Source organism: Lissotriton vulgaris, chromosome 5 (genome assembly GCF_964263255.1).
Source record: "Lissotriton vulgaris chromosome 5, aLisVul1.2, whole genome shotgun sequence".
NCBI classification, from domain to species: domain Eukaryota; kingdom Metazoa; phylum Chordata; class Amphibia; order Caudata; family Salamandridae; genus Lissotriton; species Lissotriton vulgaris.
Window position 1 is genome coordinate 358,846,792 of NC_141693.1, and position 20,908 is coordinate 358,867,699.

At 47.6% G+C, this 20,908-nt stretch overlaps 1 protein-coding gene across 1 annotated transcript in view; it reads left to right on the forward strand.

Moving 5' to 3' along the window:
* RAP1GAP (RAP1 GTPase activating protein) overlaps positions 1 to 20,908 on the forward strand; it is an 870,529-nt gene that overhangs the window by 128,168 nt on the left and 721,453 nt on the right. Inside the window, exon 2 of the mRNA XM_086921674.1 lies at positions 17,740 to 17,775. Coding sequence (XP_086777800.1) covers positions 17,740 to 17,775 — 36 coding nt within the window. The remainder of the gene's footprint in view (positions 1 to 17,739; positions 17,776 to 20,908) is intronic.

The following is a 20,908-nucleotide window of genomic DNA, read 5'->3' on the forward strand; positions in this document are numbered from 1 at the left end:
CTTTTCTGTAGTCATCTGTCTCATATGTTGTTTTCACCAGGGTGTAACGTTAATATTTACTTCAATATTGTAACTGTGAATTATTTTTGATTTACAGAAAACAATATCTCTATACAGACCATAACTTAATAACAGTCCTGAGGATGGTTTCAACAAACTAACGCCAGAGAAACCGAAACGTCGACTACACACCTTATCCCTCTCTTTTGTTTTACTCAATGTGATTTGGGATAGGTGTCCATTTAGGTTCTGTTGTGTCACTTTATGATTCATCTATATGTGTACCTACAGTCCTAATTTTTATTTGTTTATTGATCTGTATTTGTAGCTGACCTTTTTTTTTTGAGCAATTTGATAAAGATATATTTTTCCGTATACACCTTGTGTCTTTGTTTATATGTCCACATGTTATATGTTGATGTAAATACTTTTTGTCAAATCAGAATAGGATTATTGATATATTCACGCTTAGGACAAATGATTGGTCCTTCCAAAAACATTTTGAACTAAACAAAATACAGTTTGAATAAATTCCCTTGACGGCAAATTTACCTTCTCAACTTTATTACCCAAGCCCTCAAGGGTATTTCGGGTCGCTCACTCTTTCTAAAATTTATACTGTAAATATGACGCATCATTGGTGTCGCAAGGAGGGCTCAATGAAAAGTGACGCATCGCTGTTTTCACGCAGCGATACGTCACTTTTCATAAATGAGGCCCCCTGTTCTTAACTCTCCCCCATGATATTTTGATGAGAGGAGGCCCCTGTGGCACAGAGCCAGTCCCTTATTCATTATTAAATCAGGTTTTCAAGGCAAGAAGTTTTCGCCAAATAGTTTGCAGACAATGTTCGCAAGCGAATTTTTGTTAACAGCATTATGGACCATGCTTAATGTTATGATGAGCAAATGAATATATATGTATGGAGAAGCTTTACCTGCTCTCCTCATCACCTGCGACGTTGGACTGGCCTGCAGGGTAGTCTGGAAGACTGGTCCTGTCTTCCTGGCCCATCTGACAGAACCAGTGAGGACTAGTGCGTGGGCTGGGTGTTTTTTGGTATTGACATGCTACACTTGTCCCAAAAAACGGTTCACACACTAGCCCTTTCCAGCTGGGTCTTCTGGCAGTCCCAGACTGCCCGACATGCCAGTCCAACCGTAATGACGTATTTTCTTACATGCAAACGAGTTGCCTTTCTTAATGTGCTAGCAAACGTTCTTAAGGCGCTCAGAGCTTCAAGTCAAGACAGGACAAGTTCATCACGCGCGGCATCAAAACGCTCCCCACAGAGGAACGACGACAACACCCTCGCGGCCACAGTCCAATATTGTGTACCTTGCTGGCCGCCTTGAAAGGTGACTCGGGCCCTCGTGTGGTGACAATATGATTATATCCCTGAAGAAGCACGACACAGTTAATTATTATCAATGCACAGGAGAGGCTCCCACCCAACAGAAGTAAAGCTGCAGTGAGTGCACTGGAGATGCACTGAGCCCACAGCCAACCTGCAATGAGTGCACTGGAGATGCACCAAGCCCACAGCCAACCTGCAGTGAGCGAATTGGAGATGGCCCAAGCCCACAGCTAACCTGCAGTGAGTGCACTGGAGATGCACCGATCCCACAGCTAATGTGCAGTGAGCGCACTGGAGATGCACCAAGCCCACAGCCAACCTGCAGTGAGCGAATTGGAGATGGCCCAAGCCCACAGCTAACCTGCAGTGAGTGCACTGGAGATGCACCGATCCCACAGCTAATGTGCAGTGAGTGCACTGTAGATGCACTGAGCCCACAGCCAACCTGCAGTGAGTGCACTGGAGATGCACTGAGCCCACAGCCAACCTGCAGTAAGTGCATTGGAGATGCACCAAGCCCACAGCCAACGTGCAGTGAGTGCACTGGAGATGCACAAGCCCACAGTCAAACTGCAGTGATTGCAATGGAGATGCACCAAGCCCACAGCCAGCCTGCAGTGAGTGCACTGGAGATGCACAAGCCCAAAGCCAAACTGCAGTGAGTGCACTGGAGATGCACTGAGCCCACAGCCAACCTGCAGTGAGCGCACTGGAGATGCACTGAGCCCACAGCCAAACTGCAGTGAGTGAATTGGAGATGGACCAAGCCCACAGCTAACCTGCAATGAGTGCACTGGAGATGCACCGATCCCACCGCTAATGTGCAGTGAGCGCACTGGATATGCAGCAAGACCACAGTTAACCTGCAGTGAGTGCACTGGAGATGCATCGAGCCCACAGCCAACCTGCAGTGAGTGCACTGGAGATGCAACGAGCCAACAGCCAACCTGCAGTAAGTGCACTGGAGATGCACCGAGCCCACAGCCAACCTGCAGTGAGTGCACTGGAGATGCACCGACCCCACAGCCAACCTGCAGTGAGTGCACTGGAGATGCAATGAGCCCACAGCCAACCTGCAGTGAGTGCACTGGAGATGCACTGAGCCCACAGCCAACCTGCAATGAGTGCACTGGAGATGCACCAATCCCACAGCTAATGTGCAGTGAGCGCACTGGAGATGCACCGAACCCACAGCCAACCTGCAGTGAGCGAATTGGAGATGGCCCAAGCCCACAGCTAACCAGCAGTGAGTGCACTGGAGATGCACCGATCCCACAGCTAATGTGCAGTGAGTGCACTGTAGATGCACTGAGCCCACAGCCAACCTGCAGTGAGTGCACTGGAGATGCACTGAGCCCACAGCCAACCTGCAGTAAGTGCACTGGAGATGCACCAAGCCCACAGCCAACGTGCAGTGAGTGCACTGGAGATACACAAGCCCACAGTCAAACTGCAGTGATTGCAATGGAGATGCACTGAGCCAACAGCCAACCTGCAGTGCGCGCACTGGAGATGCACTGATCCCACAGCCAAACTGCATTGAGCGCACTGGAGATGCACTGAGCCCACAGCCAACCTGCAGTGAGCGCACTGGAGATTCACTGAGCCCACATCCAAACTGCAGTGAGCGAATTGAAGATGGACCAAGCCCACAGCTAACCTGCAATGAGTGCACTGGAGATGCACCGATCCCACAGCTAATGTGCAGTGAGCGCACTGGATATGCAGCAAGACCACAGTTAACCTGCAGTGAGTGCACTGGAGATGCATCGAGCCCACAGCCAACCTGCAGTGAGTGCACTGGAGATGCAACGAGCCAACAGCCAACCTGCAGTAAGTACACTGGAGATGCACCAAGCCCACAGCCAACCTGCAGTGAGTGCACTGGAGATGCACCGAGCCCACAGCCAACCTGCAGTGAGTGCACTGGAGATGCAAAGAGCCCACAGCCAACCTGCAGTAAGAGCACTGGAGATGCACCAAGCCCACAGCCAACCTGCAGTGAGTGTACTGAGATGCACCGAGCCCACAGTCAACCTGCAGTGAGTTCACTGGAGAAGCACCGGGCCCACAGCCAATCTGAAGTGAGTGCATTGAGATGCACCAAGCCCACAGCCAACCTGCAGTGAGTGCACTGGAGATGAACCAAGCCACAGCCAATCTGCAGTGAGTGCACTGGAGATGCATCGAGCCCACAGCCAACCTGCAGTGAGTGCACTGGAGATGCACCAAGCCCACTGTTAACCTGCAGTGAGCACACTCGAGAACTACTCACTCCACAGCCAACGTGCAGTGAGTGCACTGGAGATGCACAAGCCCACAGTCAACCTGCAGTGATTGTAATGGAGATGCACCAAGCCCACAGCCAGCCTGCAGTGAGTGCACTGGAGATGCACAAGCCCACAGCCAACCTGCAGTGAGTGCACTGGAGATGCACTGAGCCCACAGCCAACCTGCAGTGAGCGCACTGGAGATGCACTGAGCCCACAGCCAAACTGCAGTAAGCGAATTGGAGATGGACCAAGCCCACAGCTAACCTGCAATGAGTGCACTGGAGATGCACCGATCCCACAGCTAATGTGCAGTGAGCGCACTGGATATGCAGCAAGACCACAGTTAACCTGCAGTGAGTGCACTGGAGATGCATCCAGCCCACAGCCAACCTGCAGTGAGTACATTGGAGATGCAACGAGCCAACAGCCAACCTGCAGTAAGTGCACTGGAGATGCACCGAGCCCACAGCCAACCTGCAGTGAGTGCACTGGAGATGCACACACCCACAGCCAACATGCGCTGAGTCCACTGGAGATGCACCGAGCCAACAGCCAACCTGCATTGAGTGCATTGGAGATGCACCAAGCCCACAGCCAACTTGCAGTGAGTGCAATGGAGATGCACCAATCCCACAGCCAACCTGCAGTGAGTGTACTGAGATACACCGACCCCACAGTCAACCTGCAGTGAGTGCACTGGAGATGCACCGGGCCCACAGCCAATCTGAAGTGAGTGCACTGAGATGCACCAAGCCCACAGCCAACCTGAAGTGAGTGCACTGGAGATGAACCAAGCCACAGCCAATCTGCAGTGAGTGCACTGGAGATGCATCGAGCCCACAGCCAACCTGCAGTGAGCGCACTGTTGATGATCCAAACCCACTGTTAACCTGCAGTGAGCACACTCGAGAACTACTCACCCCACAGCCAGCCTGCAGTGAGTGGACTGGAGATGCACAAGCCCACAGCCAACCTGCAGTGAGTGCACTGGAGATGCACTGAGCCCACAGCCAACCTGCAGTGAGCGCACTGGAGATGCACTAAGCCCACAGCCAAACTGCAGTGAGCGAATTGGAGATGGACCAAGACCACAGCTAACCAGCAATGAGTGCACTGGAGATGCACCGATCCCACAGCTAATGTGCAGTGAGCGCACTGGATATGCATCAAGACCACAGTTAACCTGCAGTGAGTGCACTGGAGATGCATCGAGCCCACAGCCAACCTGCAGTGAGTGCACTGGAGATGCAACGAGCCAACAGCCAACCTGCAGTAAGTGCACTGGAGATGCACCGAGCCCACAGCCAACCTGCAGTGAGTGCACTGGAGATGCACCGAGCCCACAGCTAACCTGCAGTGAGTGCACTGGAGATGCACCGAGCCCACAGCCAACCTGCAGTGAGTGCACTGGAGATGCAATGAGCCCACAGCCAACCTGCAGTAAGTGCACTGGAGATGCACCAAGCCCACAGCCAACCTGCAGTGAGTGTACTGAGATGCACCGAGCCCACAGTCAACCTGCAGTGAGTGCACTGGAGCTGCACCGGGCCCACAGCCAATCTGAAGTGAGTGCACTGAGATGCACCAAGCCCACAGCCAACCTGCAGTGAGTGCACTGGAGATGAACCAAGCCACAGACAATCTGCAGTGAGTGCACTGGAGATGCATCGAGCCCACAGCCAACCTGCAGTGAGCGCACTGGAGATGCTCCAAGCCCACAGCCAACCTGCAGTGAGTGCAATGGAGATGCACCAAGCCCACAGCCAACCTGCAGTGAGTGCAATGGAGATGCACCACGCCCACAGCCAACCTGCAGTGAGTGCACTGGGGATGCACCAAGCCCACAGTTAATCTGCAGTGAGTGCACTGTAGATGCGCCGAGCCCACAGCTAAACTGCAGTGAGTTTACTGGAGATGCACCAATCCCACAGCCAACCTGCAGTGAATTCAATGGAGATGCACAAGCCCACAGTCAACCTGCAGTGAATTCAATAAAGATGCACCAAGCCCACAGCCAACCTGCAGTGAGTGCAATGGAGATGCACCAAGCCCACAGCCAACCTGCAGTGAGTGCAATGGAGATGCACCACGCCCACAGCTAACCTGCATCGAGTGCACTGGAGATGCTCCAAGCCCACAGCCAACCTGCAGTGAGTATACTGGGGATGCACCAAGCCCACGGTTAACCTGCAGTGAGTGCACTGGTGATGCACCCAGCCCACAGTTAACCTGCAGTGAGTGCACTGGAGATGCACAGAGACCACTGCTGACCTGCAGTGAGTTAACTGAGATGCACCAAGCCCACAGCCAACCTGCATCGAGTGCACTGGGGATGCAACAATCCCACAGCCAACCTGCAGTGAGTGCAATGGAGATGCACCACGCCCACAGCTAACCTGCATCGAGTGCACTGGGGATGCACCAAGCTCACAGTTAACCTGCAGTGAGTGCACTGGAGATGCACAGAGGCCACTGCTAACCTGCAGTGAGTGCACTGGAGATGCAAAGAGCCCACAGCCAACCTGCAGTAAGAGCACTGGAGATGCACCAAGCCCACAGCCAACCTGCAGTGAGTGTACTGAGATGCACCAAGCCCACAGCTGACCTGCAGTGAGTGCACTGGAGATGCACCTAGCCCAAAGACTCCTTGCAGTGAGTGCACTGGAGATGCACAAAGACTGCAGCTAAACTGTACTGAGTGCACTGGAGATGCACAAAGACCACTGCTAACCTGCAGTGACTGCACTGAGATGCACCAAGCCCACAGACTACTTGCAGTGAGTGCGCAGGAGATGCGCCAAGACTGCAGATAACCTGCAGTGAGTGTGCTGGAGATGCACCTAGCCCACAGTTAACCTGCAGTGAGTTCACTGGAGATGCACCAAGCATACAGCTAACCTGCAGTGAGTGCACTGGAGATGCACCAAGCCCACAGCTGACCTGCAGTGAGTTCACTGGAGATGCACCCACCCTGCAGTGGACCTGCCATTAGTGCGCTCAAGAATTGCTACATCCAACAGTTACCCTGCAGGCAGTACATTGCAGACGCACAAAGATCACAGTTTCCCTCAAGTGAGTGGATTGTCCCACAGCACACAGCAGTTAGCCCTCAAGATGGGTGAACTGAAGTTGCATTGACACAATAGCTATCCTGCTAGGAGGAATGCCCTGGAGTTGCATCCACCCCAGAAGTAGAATGAGTATCTATCCACTCCCACTATTAACCCACTCGAAGTGAATTGGCATCCACCTAACACACAGTTAATGCACTAGAAGTGCACTGCGGATGCATCCACCTCGTACTCAGCCTGGAAGGAGGAGTGCAAGTGAAATGCTTCCACCCCTGAATAGCTGGAGGCGGGCCAAAGCCATACCCCGCTAGAAGGGCACTGCAGATGCCCCCACCCTACAGTTATCCAGCTAGGAGGAGTGCCCTGCAGATGACCCCACCCTACAGTTATCCAGCTAGGAGGAGTGCCCTGCAGATGACCCCACCCTACAGTTATCCAGCTAGGAGGAGTGCCCTGCAGATGACCCCACCCTACAGTTATCCAGCTAGGAGGAGTGCCCTGCAGATGCCCCCGCCCGACAGTTATCCAGCTAGGAGGAGTGCCCTGCAGATGCCCCCACCCTACAGTTATCCAGCTAGGAGGAGTGCCCTGCAGATGCCCCCACCCTACAGTTATCCAGCTAGGAGGAGTGCCCTGCAGATGCCCCCACCCTACAGTTATCCAGCTAGGAGGAGTGCCCTGCAGATGCCCCCACCCTACAGTTATCCAGCTAGGAGGAGTGCCCTGCAGATGCCCCCACCCTACAGTTATTCAGCTATGAGGAGTGCCCTGCAGATGACCCCACCCTACAGTTATTCAGCTAGGAGGAGTGTGCTGTAGCTTAGCCCACCCTGCAGTTGTCCAGGTAGGAGGAGTGCACTGCAGTTTACCGCACCACTTTGTTGACTAGCTAATGGAAGTGCAGTCGAGATGCCCCCACCACAGTGATAACTTGCTATGAGTGCACGGGTGATGTGCCCATCTTACAGTTTCCCTTCTAGGAGTGCATGGGAGTTTCGCCAACCCACAGTTAATCGCACCAGGAAGGCATTGGAGGTGCACCACCTTACAGTTAACCTCTCATGTGTTTGCTAGCTAGGAGGGGTGCACTGCAGATGCACCTGCCCAATAGTTAACCAGATAGAGGGAGTGGAGATGCACCCCCCAACCAGTGTTAATCTGCATGAGTGCACTTGAGATGTACCCACCTGACAGATTACCATCTAGGGGTACATGGAAGACACACCTGCCCCACAGCTATCCCTGACAGGAATCAGTGGCGGCTGGACTATATTTAGTGTGGTGAGGTGGGCAACATGCAGGTGACATTAAGATAATAAAAAAAGGCACTTACCTTGCAAACGTGCCACACGATTTCCTCCTCGCTCGGGTCCTTCACTCCTGGAAGCTCCGGACCAGGAAACTGAACTCACCAATCCTGGCACGTCTCTCAGCATGAGAGATGAATCAAGGTTGGTGGGAGGAGCCTCTTGCAGAGCTCTTAAGGGCACTGGAGGTCTGCACTTTCTGTACCCTAGCTGTCTAAGACAACTAGGTTAGAGAAGTTTGAAATTAGCATCTCTGGCTGGCTGTCGCAAGACGGTCGGCCAAAGAGGCATGCGCACTTTCAACCCACGGCCAAACGGCAGCAATAATCCCGCCTTGTCCTAACACTCGCTTCAGGATAATCTGCTTCAAAATAAATTGTTAATAAATAAACTTTATTCCAATTGTATTTTTTAGCGGCTCTGAGGCATGTTTTTTAGGGGTCCTCCTGCTAGGAAAGAAATGGAGATGTACCTGCTCACCCAGTGTTAATCTGCATGAGTGCTGTGGAAATGTACCCACCTCAAAGTTCATCGTTTTGGAGTGCATAGTCGATGCACCCGCCTCACAGCTAACCCCGCGATAAGTGCATTGCAGATGCACACAAGGCAAGGTTGGCGAACAACAAATGGCTGTATGACTTTCTGTTGTGGAGCTTTAATGGTGGAAATTAAAATGCAGCCCTCTCATTAGATTCTGTTTATAGCTTGCAATCTCTTAATGGGTGCTCCTTAAAGAGTGCATGCATTAGTTGCCTGGATACCCACATTCACCACAGTCCTCGGCACAGGCAGTCACAGGCTGTGATTCAATAGGTCCATACAGAAGTCAGAAGACAGCTTCCGAACTTGAAACGCGCACCTGGGTTTTTAAATGCGGGCCTATTGACAAGCCAGGCAGCCTTCTTTCCCAGCCCGCTGACAGGAAGAGGTGCTTCCGGGCTAGTCCTGCATTAAAGGGCCCACGTTTGTGCCAAAAACTCCTGGTTTCATTCTGAGATCAACCCTGATGTGCTTTGGCAATATGAACAAGGGATGTGTACGCTTACATTTGTTTCTAAAACTTGATTTACTGTTATAAGACTGTGTGCTGAACTGGATGGGAAAAAGCAGTCACCTGAGTCTGCTGAAGCACCTTTCCAGTTTCTAGGCTCTAGAATCCAAAAAGTCAATCTTTCAGAATTTTGGGAGGAACACAGAGAGAGATTTTCATAGAAATATAGAATTGAATAGTTGATCGCGCCCGCCTGGCCCCCAAGTCTGCCTATTTCACTGATTATATATGGACAAACAGATCCCCTTTTCAGTTTTAGCCTTCATTTTTCAGCAGTTTTGTGTCCCTGTTTGTGTCACTCTCTACACCATTCCTGCTGAGAGTCACAGTGATACATGCCCCCCCACTCTATTCACCAAAACAAGTGTAACTTTAGGAGTAGTAGTTTTACATACACAATGTTTTGTAAAGTTGTGTTTGTGATTCATAAAAATAACATGGGCTTTCCATGGAAATGTATGAAAATCCGATGACTTCCATATGTACAATTAACTCTGAACTGGCATATTGTTATGTAAAGAGTCAGGTGCAAATGTACCTTAACTTTCTTTAATATTTTTCTAAAGGAAGAAATCTTTTTTGTCATGGGATGCTCCTTCCTCTACACAGCTGCCATCTTAGAAAGTATGCAGTACACAATTTCCGCCTTCTAGATATTGCTGGTCATCAATGGATGATTTTTTAAATTGGAATTGGAACGATACATTTGGGTGTGGCAGTTGCTAATCTTTATACACATTACTGCATAGTCTACTGGTCACAATTATAAAGATTTTCTGGGGCATATTCATTGTGTTGAAAGGACTAATTTAAAGCTCATTTTCTGCATTTCTAATTTGGTGAGGAAGGTAAACGAGTCCTCGTGACGGACTTCACTTTTCTGTATTTAATTAAATTATTGCTGCTTTTTTAATGTCATCTCTATGAAAATTACGAGTATAAAACGTAGTATGCAGTGCCTCCAGCTACGTTGTAGGTGACTTAAGCAAAATAGCAACTACATGGAAATTTCTGGACCTAACAGATCATTAAGTTAAAGACAAACTTGTTGTTCACTGTTACAACAAGGACATTTAAAGGAGATTCTTGTATTCCAGGAATCCTGCACTGGATGATACAGTGATCACCCATAGGATATCGAAAGAGCTTTAATGTCCATGATTGCAATAAATAAGATGGAGTGGCTCTAGTAGGGAAACTGTGGACACCTTTGTGACCAAAAACAGTGTTGAAGGGCAAATGACGTATGGTGGGGCAGTTTGTTACAGTTATGGCTCCAAATCTCCCCTTGCAGGTAGTCTATCATAAACAGATCATGTAACTCTTGGAAAAATTGTAAAAAGTAGAAGAATTTTGGTAATGCAAATCCTGTCAATAAAGCGCAGAATCAAACAGATATGACTCATAAGGTATGTAATATGCGGCATGCTGTAGAATGAAATACGTATACCCATAAGCTACTTAAAGTGCCCAAACTACTGATGTGAGTTCTAGGAATGAATTGTGTGAATCAAAAGCAAAGGAATAATTTGGGTATCCTTGCACAGTTGTATGAGACAAAATGTACTATGAACAGTGATCTCATCAAATGTCAAGTCCTTCTGATGTTAAACCTTGAACATCTAGGCCTAGATGTAGGTAATTTTATATTACCACTTCTTAAATACCGAATTTTACCGATTTGGTATTTAAGAAGTGGTAAAATAGAGGGGGGGGGGTGTAGGTATTACAGAATCGGTAAATACCGAATCGTTAAGATTCGGTATTTACCGATTCTGTAAATACCGATTCGGTAATGCCCATTGATTCCTATGGGCATTGAAGCCCATAGGAATCAATGGGCATTACCGAATCGGTATTTACCGATTCGGTAAATACCGTTTCCAGCAAGGGTGCAGGGGGTGTCACTTTGACACCCTCTAGCACCCTAAATACAGGCATGTGTCCCATGTGGCACACAGACATGCCCTAAGGGCATGTCTGTCTGTCACATGGCATAGGTATGCATGCACACATGTGCATGCACACCTGGATTCGGTATTTTACCACCCAATAGGATGTTATGTTATGTTATGTTAAAAAAATTTATATAGCGCGACTAACACCTGAAGGTTTCTTGGCGCTTGTGCTGAGGGAGCAGAGAAAAAGTGAGGGACAAGGCTAATTGTAGGCCTCAGTAAACAGAAAGGTTTTGAGGAGGGATCTGAACCTAGTATAAGGGGAGGACAGCCTTAGAGGGAGGGGAAGGGCGTTCCAAAAAGAAGGAGCTAAAAATGAAAACCCAAGGCCACCGTGTTTCTTCCTCTTAAATCTCGGGACTGATAGCAAAGCCAACTGAGACGAGCGAAGGTTGCGTGAGGGGGCATATGGGTGAAGGAGAGAAGAAATGAAAGAGGGGCCTCCGCCTGCAAGGGATTTGAAAATTATGCAGCCTAATTTAAACTTGCAGCGCTCAGTGACCGGAAGCCAGTGAAGACTTTTTAGAAGAGGGCGAACATGTTGGTGTCTGGGTTGGCGGAAGATGAGGCGGGCGGCCTGATTTTGGATCAGCTGGAGTCTCTTGGCCTGGTAGTCAGGGATGACTACGTAAAGCGCGTTTGCGTAGTCGAGTCTTGAAATGACTAGCGCTAACAGGGCCAGGGTGAGGGCCTCGGTGGTGAGGAGGCGGGAGATTTTACGAATCTTCCTAAGCTGAAAGTGGCTGGAAGACACTACCGCGCTGATCTGGGGTTTCATAGAAAGATCACTACTTATGATAACCCCCAAGCTTTTAGCTGAATTCACTGGGCAAGGGGGACTGCCCAGACTTGCCGGCCAGAAAGAGGGTTGCCAAGGATTAGAGGGCCCCCCGACAAGAACCAGCTCGGTCTTGTCGGGGTTGAGCTTAAGGTGGTTCACTAATGAAACAGAGGGTAGTTTGAAAAGTGGAGATTGATTCATCCGAGGGGTCGATGGTAAAGACCAGTTGAATGTCATCAGCGTAGTTAAACGCGGTGACATTCAACCTACGGAGAGAGCAGATCAGGGGAGCCAGGTATAAATTAAAAAGGAGTGGGGAAAAGGAGGAACCCTGCGGGACACCGCAAGTCAGCCCGACCTGGTCTGCTGAGAATTGGGACAGTCTGACTGCTTGTTGGCGGTTAGACAGGAAAGAGTGGGTCCAGTCAAGAGCAGTGCCCTGGATGCCGGCCTCTCTGACACGGTCGACAAGGATACCATGGTCGACCGTGTCAAAGGCGGCCGACAAATCCAGAAGCACCAGGGCCTGACAGATGTTAGCGTCGGCCCCTCTGCGCAATTCCTCCATAACAGAGAGTATGACTGCCTCTGTGGAGTGCGCAGGTCTGAACCTAGCTTGCTGGGAGTCCAAAAAACAAGATTCCTCAATGAAAGAACTGAGAGTCTGGGTAACATGTGACTCCAGAACCTTACTGAGGAAAGGGAGGAGAGATATGGGGCGATAGTTGCTCATGATGGAAGGGTCTGCCGAGGGTTTCTTTAAAATGGCCACCACCTCTGCCTGCTTAAAAGAGCGAGGGACCTCGCGCATGGCGAGAGAGTTGTTCAAAAGGGCCAGGGGGGGTTCGGGGCAGACAGTGAAGGCTTCACGGAGAACTGTGGGGGGGCAGCAATCGCTGGGAAAACCAGAGGAGACTTTGTGTAGGAGGGCAAGAAAGCCTTCCTTCAAGATGGGGGGATCTGGGTTAAAGTGTGGGAGTGTGGTAAGGGGCAAAGAACAACAGGCTGAGGGAGGGCAAGCGAGGCTTGAACGGGGATACTGTTTTTAATCTTAATTATTTTATCAACGAAAAATTGATTAAGAGAGTCACAAAGTGACTGGGAAGGGAGAGGTGCAATAGTTACTCTTTCAGGATTGGATAGTTCCTCAACTGTTGAAAAGATGTCTTTGGATTTGTTGGCTGAATCCAGAATTTTATTGGAGAAGTAAAGAGACTTGGCTGAGGATATGGCTAGCTTATACTTTTTAAGCAAAGAGGAGAATATCAGTTTGGTATCAGGAGAATAGCCCCGGCGCCAACGCCGTTCGGCCTGTCGGAGCCCGAGTTTCAGGGCTTTAAGATCTTCAGTGAACCACCTTTGGGCATCATGGCGGCGCCTGGCTTTGACCAGTTTTAAAGGTGCCACGGAGTCGGAGGCAGAAGTGAGCCAGCAAGTCAAGCCCTGGGCTTGAGAGTCAATAGATCCAGTGCTAGAGGGGACAGATGTGCTAAGAAGGGAGGTGAATTTGCTCAGGTCAGCCCTGTTCCAGTTGCGAGCGGAAAAATTGGTTTCTAAAACATTGATAACAGGCAAGGGCATGGCTAAAGTGAAAGTGATCATGGAGTGGTCTGACCAAAGACAGGGGAGGACAAGGGGAATGGAAATGTCCAGACAGGAGGTCCAGACCTGGTCCAAGATGTGGCCCTTAATGTGAGTGGGTGAAAGTATATGCTGGGTGCAGTTCAGGCCCAACATAAGGTCAGAGAAGGCAAAAGAACATGGGGATTCATGAGCATCGGAAGGCCAATAGTTAAAGTCACCTAGGACCAGGATGTTAGTGTTGTTAATGGCAAGTTGGGAGATAAGATCACCAAACTGGGCCGAGAAGCTGGGCATAGGCTGGGGAGGACGATAAACCAGGACACATATAAGAGACTAGCTTGGCTGCTCCAGCCTAAGCACCAAGCAGTCAGTCATAGGAATACTAGTTGTGACCACTGGGGAAAATCGAATCGGGTGCCTAATGATGGCTGCAACACCACCGCCAGATTTGCCAGAAGGGCGATTTGCCTGAAGTATGTAATAGCCCGGCGGGATTGCAGCCAAAATGTCGGGGGATGAGTCTTCAGTGAGCCAGGTCTCGGTAAGAAATAAAATATCAGGTTGCTCGGACCCCAGGAGATGGAAAATATCCAGCTGATGGCTAACCAGGGAGCGAGTGTTGAGATAAATCAATAAATCACTGATAATTTAGGTTGGGTGGTAAAATACCGAATCTGAAAGGCCTTTGGGACTCAGAAGAGTCCCACCTACATCTAGAAGTTACCGAATCGGTAAAAATACCGATTCGGTATTTTACCGAATTGGTAAATTTACCGATTCGGTAAATTTACAGATTCAGTAAAATTGGACCCCTACATCCCAAAAACCCATTTACCGGTCGGTAACGGCCGGTAAATGGCCACCTACATCTGGCCCCTAGTGGTAATACCACTAACATGTTAGGGCTGTTGGAGACCCCATAAAGCATGTGAACCTACTGAAAATATATTCATTGTGAAGAAGAGCCAGAATATTCGCAGGTTGAAAGAAAGGCAGAATTATGCATTGTATTGAGGCCAGGACTGCTGGAACCTGTTTTAGGGATTGAAGAACCAGGTATTAGTTTTGAACAAGCCTTACAGCAGTTGAAAAGGTCTTTGAGGACAGATTAGGTTGAGTCAAAGTTTTAGCTTATAAAGAAATTGTTTACAAAGTGTTATCAACGAAGTATTCCTTTAGAACACGTGTATCATAATAAGGTATTGAACCTGTAAAGGTCTCAGAATAAGTCACCTCTATGGTGATTGAGAAAAAATCTGTAGCCCTTTGCTTTGTGAGGACCTACGCTCTCCTAAAAAGGCAACCTACACACTCACTTTTTTATATTGTAGTTTATAGCAAATCATATTTTGTTGTTCATTACATTATCACTACTTATACCGTGAAGGCACATTAACTTTTCATTGTTTATGCACTTTATGAAAGGAGTGGTTTCAACATGGTTTCTACGTGCAATCAATGGCCTTTTTTTCTCCTTCACATTTACTGGTTTAGTCCCATTCTACACCATTTCCTTTCTCGTTACTATTGCTATAATCTCTTCCAATCATGGTTCTCTCTGATCTACAAATCAGCTATTAGTTAGCATAACTAATTGATCACCTATACATTTATGGATCAATTCTACAAACGTACATTAACCAGAAAAGCTACTAGGCTTTGAAAAAATCTTATGGTGTAAACCTGTCTTATTTCATGGACGAAAATGTACCTATTAATTGCCATGCATATTGTTGGCACATAATATGCATTCAGCATATAGATTGCTTCTTTCAAAATCATCCAAATGCTCGACTTAAAGTTTTGGGATCTAATGATAATCATAATGTGCTTGATTATCATAACGTGCTTTTCATATACCACTTTTTGTCACAACTTTGTCGCTTTATCAGAGCATCGTAAATTACGGGTGTTACTGCTTCTCAGTTTAGTGCTTCCTTTGCAGGGAGGTGACCATTTGTTTCATTTCAGAAAGGAATTAGCCTCACTTTGTAGAGCTCATCATTAGATTTACATTACCATGCTCTTCTATCCTGGTCTCGCTACTGAAGTAGTCAAACCAGGTGTACCAATATGCATGTAGTCTTTAGTGGGATTGCCAAATTGGGAAGCTACAAATAAAGTAATCAGACAACATATAACATGGTGTGTATTACTATAGCCTTATAGCCCGCCGTAGCGGGCTATACCGGCTATTAAAGGCCCGCTGAATCGTTAAAGGCCAGAGCCGAAGGCGAGGGCCTTTAACAAGGGAGAGGGACTTTAATAGCGGTATAGCCCATCTAGGAAGGACTATAAGGCTATTAGAACATTCTGTCACTAGAGGACAGAATGTTCTAACAAAAAAACAAAGCCTTTTGGAAGCGTGAGGGGATTGGAATCCCCTCAGGCTCCCTGAAGCCTTTGTTCACAGCCAGAGCTGTGAACAAAGTAACATTGGAATGTAGGAGCTCCAGGCTTATACCAGCCATTATAAGCCCGGAGCACTCCATTGTTTTCAATGGAGCTCCCAACATTCCAATGTTCTAATATAGCCTTATAGCCCGCCGTAGAGGGCTATACCGGCTATTAAAGGCCCTCTCCAGCGTTAAAGGCCCCGACCCGAAGGCGAAACCGTGAAATCGTTCTAGCTGTGTTGATGTGTTGATGTCCATGCCTTTTCATTGTAATGAAATAAGTTCAAACACTTGTTTTAAGATGTCAATTATAAACCTCTTTTAGACTGCAGTCATCATTTTTATTTAATTGCCCGGTGAAAGTGATATATTCAGCCTCTGTGAAACCACTGTTGCCATTACTCACCCTCTGGTGGTGTCTGAGCATTTAGTGACGCAATTGAAAATGAACACGTTATCTTGCTACAGAATTATTCACATCAATCTTAAAAATATAAATAACCAAACCGCATATAATTTCATGTTTGGGATTGGGGAATTGGCAGATGATTTACTCTCTAAACAAGACTAACCAGTCCATGCGTTAATCTTGCAACAGAGTAGGCAAAAGTATTTAAATCTTGGACCAAGCACTGATATTAAACTGCCACGCCTGGATATATGTTCTTTTTATAGTGCCACTGCTCTGCGGTGCAGTCCCAGAATATCAATAAAAATAAAATTGGAAATGGCAGACATACCAGAGTATACCTTTTCTATTTAACAACTGCACATAAAATATTACTCCTGGCTTGAAAAAGTGTTACAAGCTAAGGGGCTGATTTAGAGTTTGGTGGATGAGTTATTCCTTCACAAACATGACGGGTATCCGCCATATTATAAGGGCATTATATCTTGTGACACTTGTAAAAAGGCAGACGGGATATCCATTACGTTTGTGCAGGTTAACCCATCTGCCATATGTTAATCAAGCCCTTAGGGGAATATTTACAAGACATTAGCGTAGGACTGCATCGCAAGGCTTCTTGCTGCACTATCCTATGCCTATTCGTAAGGTCAGGAATGCACCATATTTACAGGATGCGGTGCATTCGTGTCTTTCCAGCCGGCACACATTTTGCAGCTGTGTGCAAACACAGGCACCCTTGCACCATGGGGCATGGGTGTCTGCATTGGCAGGATTGTTTTTGTGCAGGAAGGGGCACCTTCCTGCACAAAAACAATCCTAGGGGTGTTTTTTCTCTTTCTATGTGTGCTGCAGAAAGAACACATAGAAAGATGAAAAAACGAGGAGAAATTAAAACATTTCTCATCATGATGCCTGCTCTGGAGAGGAGCACGATTTTGCTGCATTCCCAGATTTATGCCATGTTGTAAATCTGAGGATGTGTGTTGTGTGCGAACACCCACTGTAACGCCCATGACAGACCTCCCCGATGCAGTGTGAGGCAACAGAGTGACTTGCGATGCTTCACTCCATATCTACAAGGCCATGAGAAGCCCCGCAGGGTGGCTTACGTGGCTTTGTAGACATGGCTAACCCTGTGCACCACGGTAACGTCATGAAAAGTGATGTTACAGCGGCGTTCAGCCCCGTAGTCTGCATGTTCTATCCCTTTTTGTATGAAGGAATTCTTCCTATAATAGGACTGAAGCTCTCACCTGCCCAGAAGGTGGCGTGCTTCATCTTAGGGCTCTGAAGTCATATGCACAGAGTACTTTTTTTGTGTATACCCACAATTCCTTTGTCAAAATGTCACCTGATATAAATATCGTATTCTAAGTAATGTCCATATTGGTGTTCATTGTTGTTCAAAATATAGGAAATGTTCCCCAAATGGGATACATTTGTAAACTATGTTTAGGATGCAATGTTCATGTTATATGATATTTGTATATTTAACATTTTGGAAAACAACCTGCTCTGCTAAAATGTGCCCGTCTCATCTTGTGTTTTTCAGAGTTGACAAGTCCTGCACCTACAGTCGAAGCCTGTGGTGAGCCAATTCTCATCCGTTTTCTGTATTAGGAGCACCACTCAGTGGTTATTGTTGATGTCGAAGGGGTATTAAAAACTTGTTAGCTGGATATTAACATTCATGGAGTTTTGTAGCTCCGCAAGATGTCGCCTTCCATCAGGGTGTGGACTGGCTTAGGGAGAAAGATTTGTTTTAGGAGGCATATATCTTACTTTTAAGAAGGATTTTGTGCACTTCTTTGGTAAAGAATCTCTCTAGATATGATCTGGTTTTTATTTACTGAAGATTAGAGCAATAGCTCATAGATCCTATGTTCTTGTTACAGAAAGGACTGACAGTCTATTCTACTGAAGAATCTACAGGCAGGTAGAGTGTTCTTCATTGAGGGATGAGCTACTTTCCTAAAGATTGGCCACATTAATAAATTGGTACCAAATTCTAAAAACAAAACCTTTCCAGAAAAGAGACATTGAAATATTGGCCCTTAAGTACTATTGATTAAAAAATTATGACTTCATTATTTACAATTCCCTTGGATTGGCTTTGATGAGAGATCGGTCCTTCATTCCTTCAGATTATCAGAAATTTACTATTGAAAGTTTAGATCTTCATTATTTCACATTGTCAGAGATTGGTATAGTGAAAGATTGCTGCTTCATCACTACATATCACTGAGAGTAGTTACAATGAGAGATTGGCCTTCCATTCCTTTATATTTAACAGACTTTCTTCATTCAAATGTCTGTGCTTTGTTCATATGGAATCTAGGAGATTTGCTATGTTGAAGGTTTGGTCATACTGACTGTATATTCCACTGAGAAAATATTGATTAATTCCAACATATACTTTATTTTGCTGATCGGTTGATCTTTTATTCATAGAATTTATATATCTTTTAGATAAGTTTTTTAAAATCTTTTGACTATACAGTACATCAGAGTAGAATCATTTTGATTTCAAAGACTACTTATAACAGAAGAAAGCAAGTAATTAATTGATCCAAACTGTATAATAACCTATCTGGCAAAAATGCATTTTTTTGTAGAGGGAACACACAAGTTTATGTTCTTTTAAGAAGCATGTTGAATTCTCGTTTTGAAATATTTAGAGAATGAGTACATATTTCTACTTTCTGGTACACTAATGCCAAAAGAATAATTTTCATAAAGGATACTTATGGGGCATTGAAAATTATGTTTTCAGATTTCCTATTAAAGCTGGAGTTGCAAAAAATGCTGATCTCTCTGTGAAACAGTTGAAATGACTTTCAAGTTGATTTTTTCATTGCTTCTGATGATTAGCACTAAATGATTTCAATGACTGACAGTCAGTAATATTATTCAGAGTCAACAGGCTATGTCACAGCTTCCTTGGTATTATGCAGAGGGGTGCTTTAAATTGACTGCACACTTGTGCCTCTCCCATACCTATATACTTGTGCGCCTTTTGTGGCTGCATGCCTCTCATACCCAAGCCCTTTCTTTGCCTCAGGCACTGGAGGAGCAATTGTGTTATTTGCCCAATTTGCTTCCTGCCCTACTCTTCTTCTCCTCTGTGCCTCCATTCTGATGCACTCTGGCCCCCTTTGCAACACAAAAACTTCCCAACTCCTTTGCCCTTCTGTATCATCTTAGCCCAAAGCGGCTTCCTGCAACAATTTCACCTTCTGCCTTGCTCCACCATCAGGGTGGTGGCAGCACCTTGAGAGTTTGTTTGGGAAAGGCGAGCAGACTGCGAGAATCTCTCTTCTGCTTACTTACTCCGCGCTGCATTGTGTCCATTGATAATTTTTAATACTTCATTTTACACCCAATTGATTCGAGAATTGTGTTGTGTGTTGTATTTTAAATTGCACCTTTTTATACTCCCTGCGCGCTGCCTCCCGGTCTCCCTGTGCCCCGTTCCACCGCGGCGTACCAGTGCCGATTGCTGTGGAGGGCCAGGTCGGGCGCCATCTTTGGTGAGTCCCGGACCCCGGCTGGTCTCGAGTTAGCGGTCCAGCTCGGGGAGGGGCTTGGGCCTCAAATAGGATCAGAAGTTGCGGGCCTTCGCGAATAATCAGGGTGGTGGCAGCACCTTGAGAGTTTGTTTGGGAAAGGCGAGCAGACTGCGAGAATCTCTCTTCTGCTTACTTACTCCGCGCTGCATTGTGTCCATTGATAATTTTTAATACTTCATTTTACACCTAATTGATTCGAGAATTGTGTTGTGTGTTGTATTTTAAATTGCACCTTTTTATACTCCCTGCGCGCTGCCTCCCGGTCTCCCTGTGCCCCGTTCCACCGCTGCTTACCAGTGCCGATTGCTGTGGAGGGCCAGGTCGGGCGCCATCGTTGGTGAGTCCTGGACCCCGGCTGGTCTCGAGTTAGCGGTCCAGCTCGGGGAGGGGCTTGGGCCTCAAATAGCGATGCCTCATCGGACGCACAGCGGCCGCGTGCAACGGGCGCGCCGTCTGCGCGCCGAAGGAGCGCCAAAGGAGGGCTCGTCTGTGCCCGTCCGTGCCCCGGACGGGCCCAGGGCCGGCCACTCTGCCCGACTACCTCCGGGTTCGGCCAGCTCAGATAAGATCAGGTATTCTCGCCATGACCTCCTGAGTCTTGCTCTCCCCGTTAGAAGGAGGACTTGCTTGCGCGCGGGTCTGGACTGTGCCATGGTGAAGTGCCCCAGTTGCGGTTTTCTTCCCCGGCTATCCTTACCCCCGCGATTAATCGGTGACACCGGTTGTGTGACCATTAGGGCTGGGCTGATCAATGCCAGATCCGTGGGGAAACATGCTGCCGATATTTTTGAACTACTCGTGGATGGCCAGTTGGAGGCGCTGTTCATAACGGAGACGTGGATGACCAGCTCGTCCGCCCCGAGTGTGGAACTTGCTGTCCCCAGAGGTTTCAAGATTGCCAGGGTAGATAGGCCTTTGGGCAGAGGGGGCGGATTAGCCGTTATTTTTAAGGAGGGGTGGCACTTCGCCTCTGAGCAGCCCGCTGCGGATGTTGAGGGCGAGGTACTCCACTTTTCTCTTATCATCTCCCCTCATTTCACCTTAGGGGGGTCTTTGATTTACAGGCCCCCGGGCCAGGCTAGTCATTTTATTGATTCTTTGGAGGAACATATAGTGCCGCGGGCTTTAAGTTTTCCAAAATTTCTTTTGGTC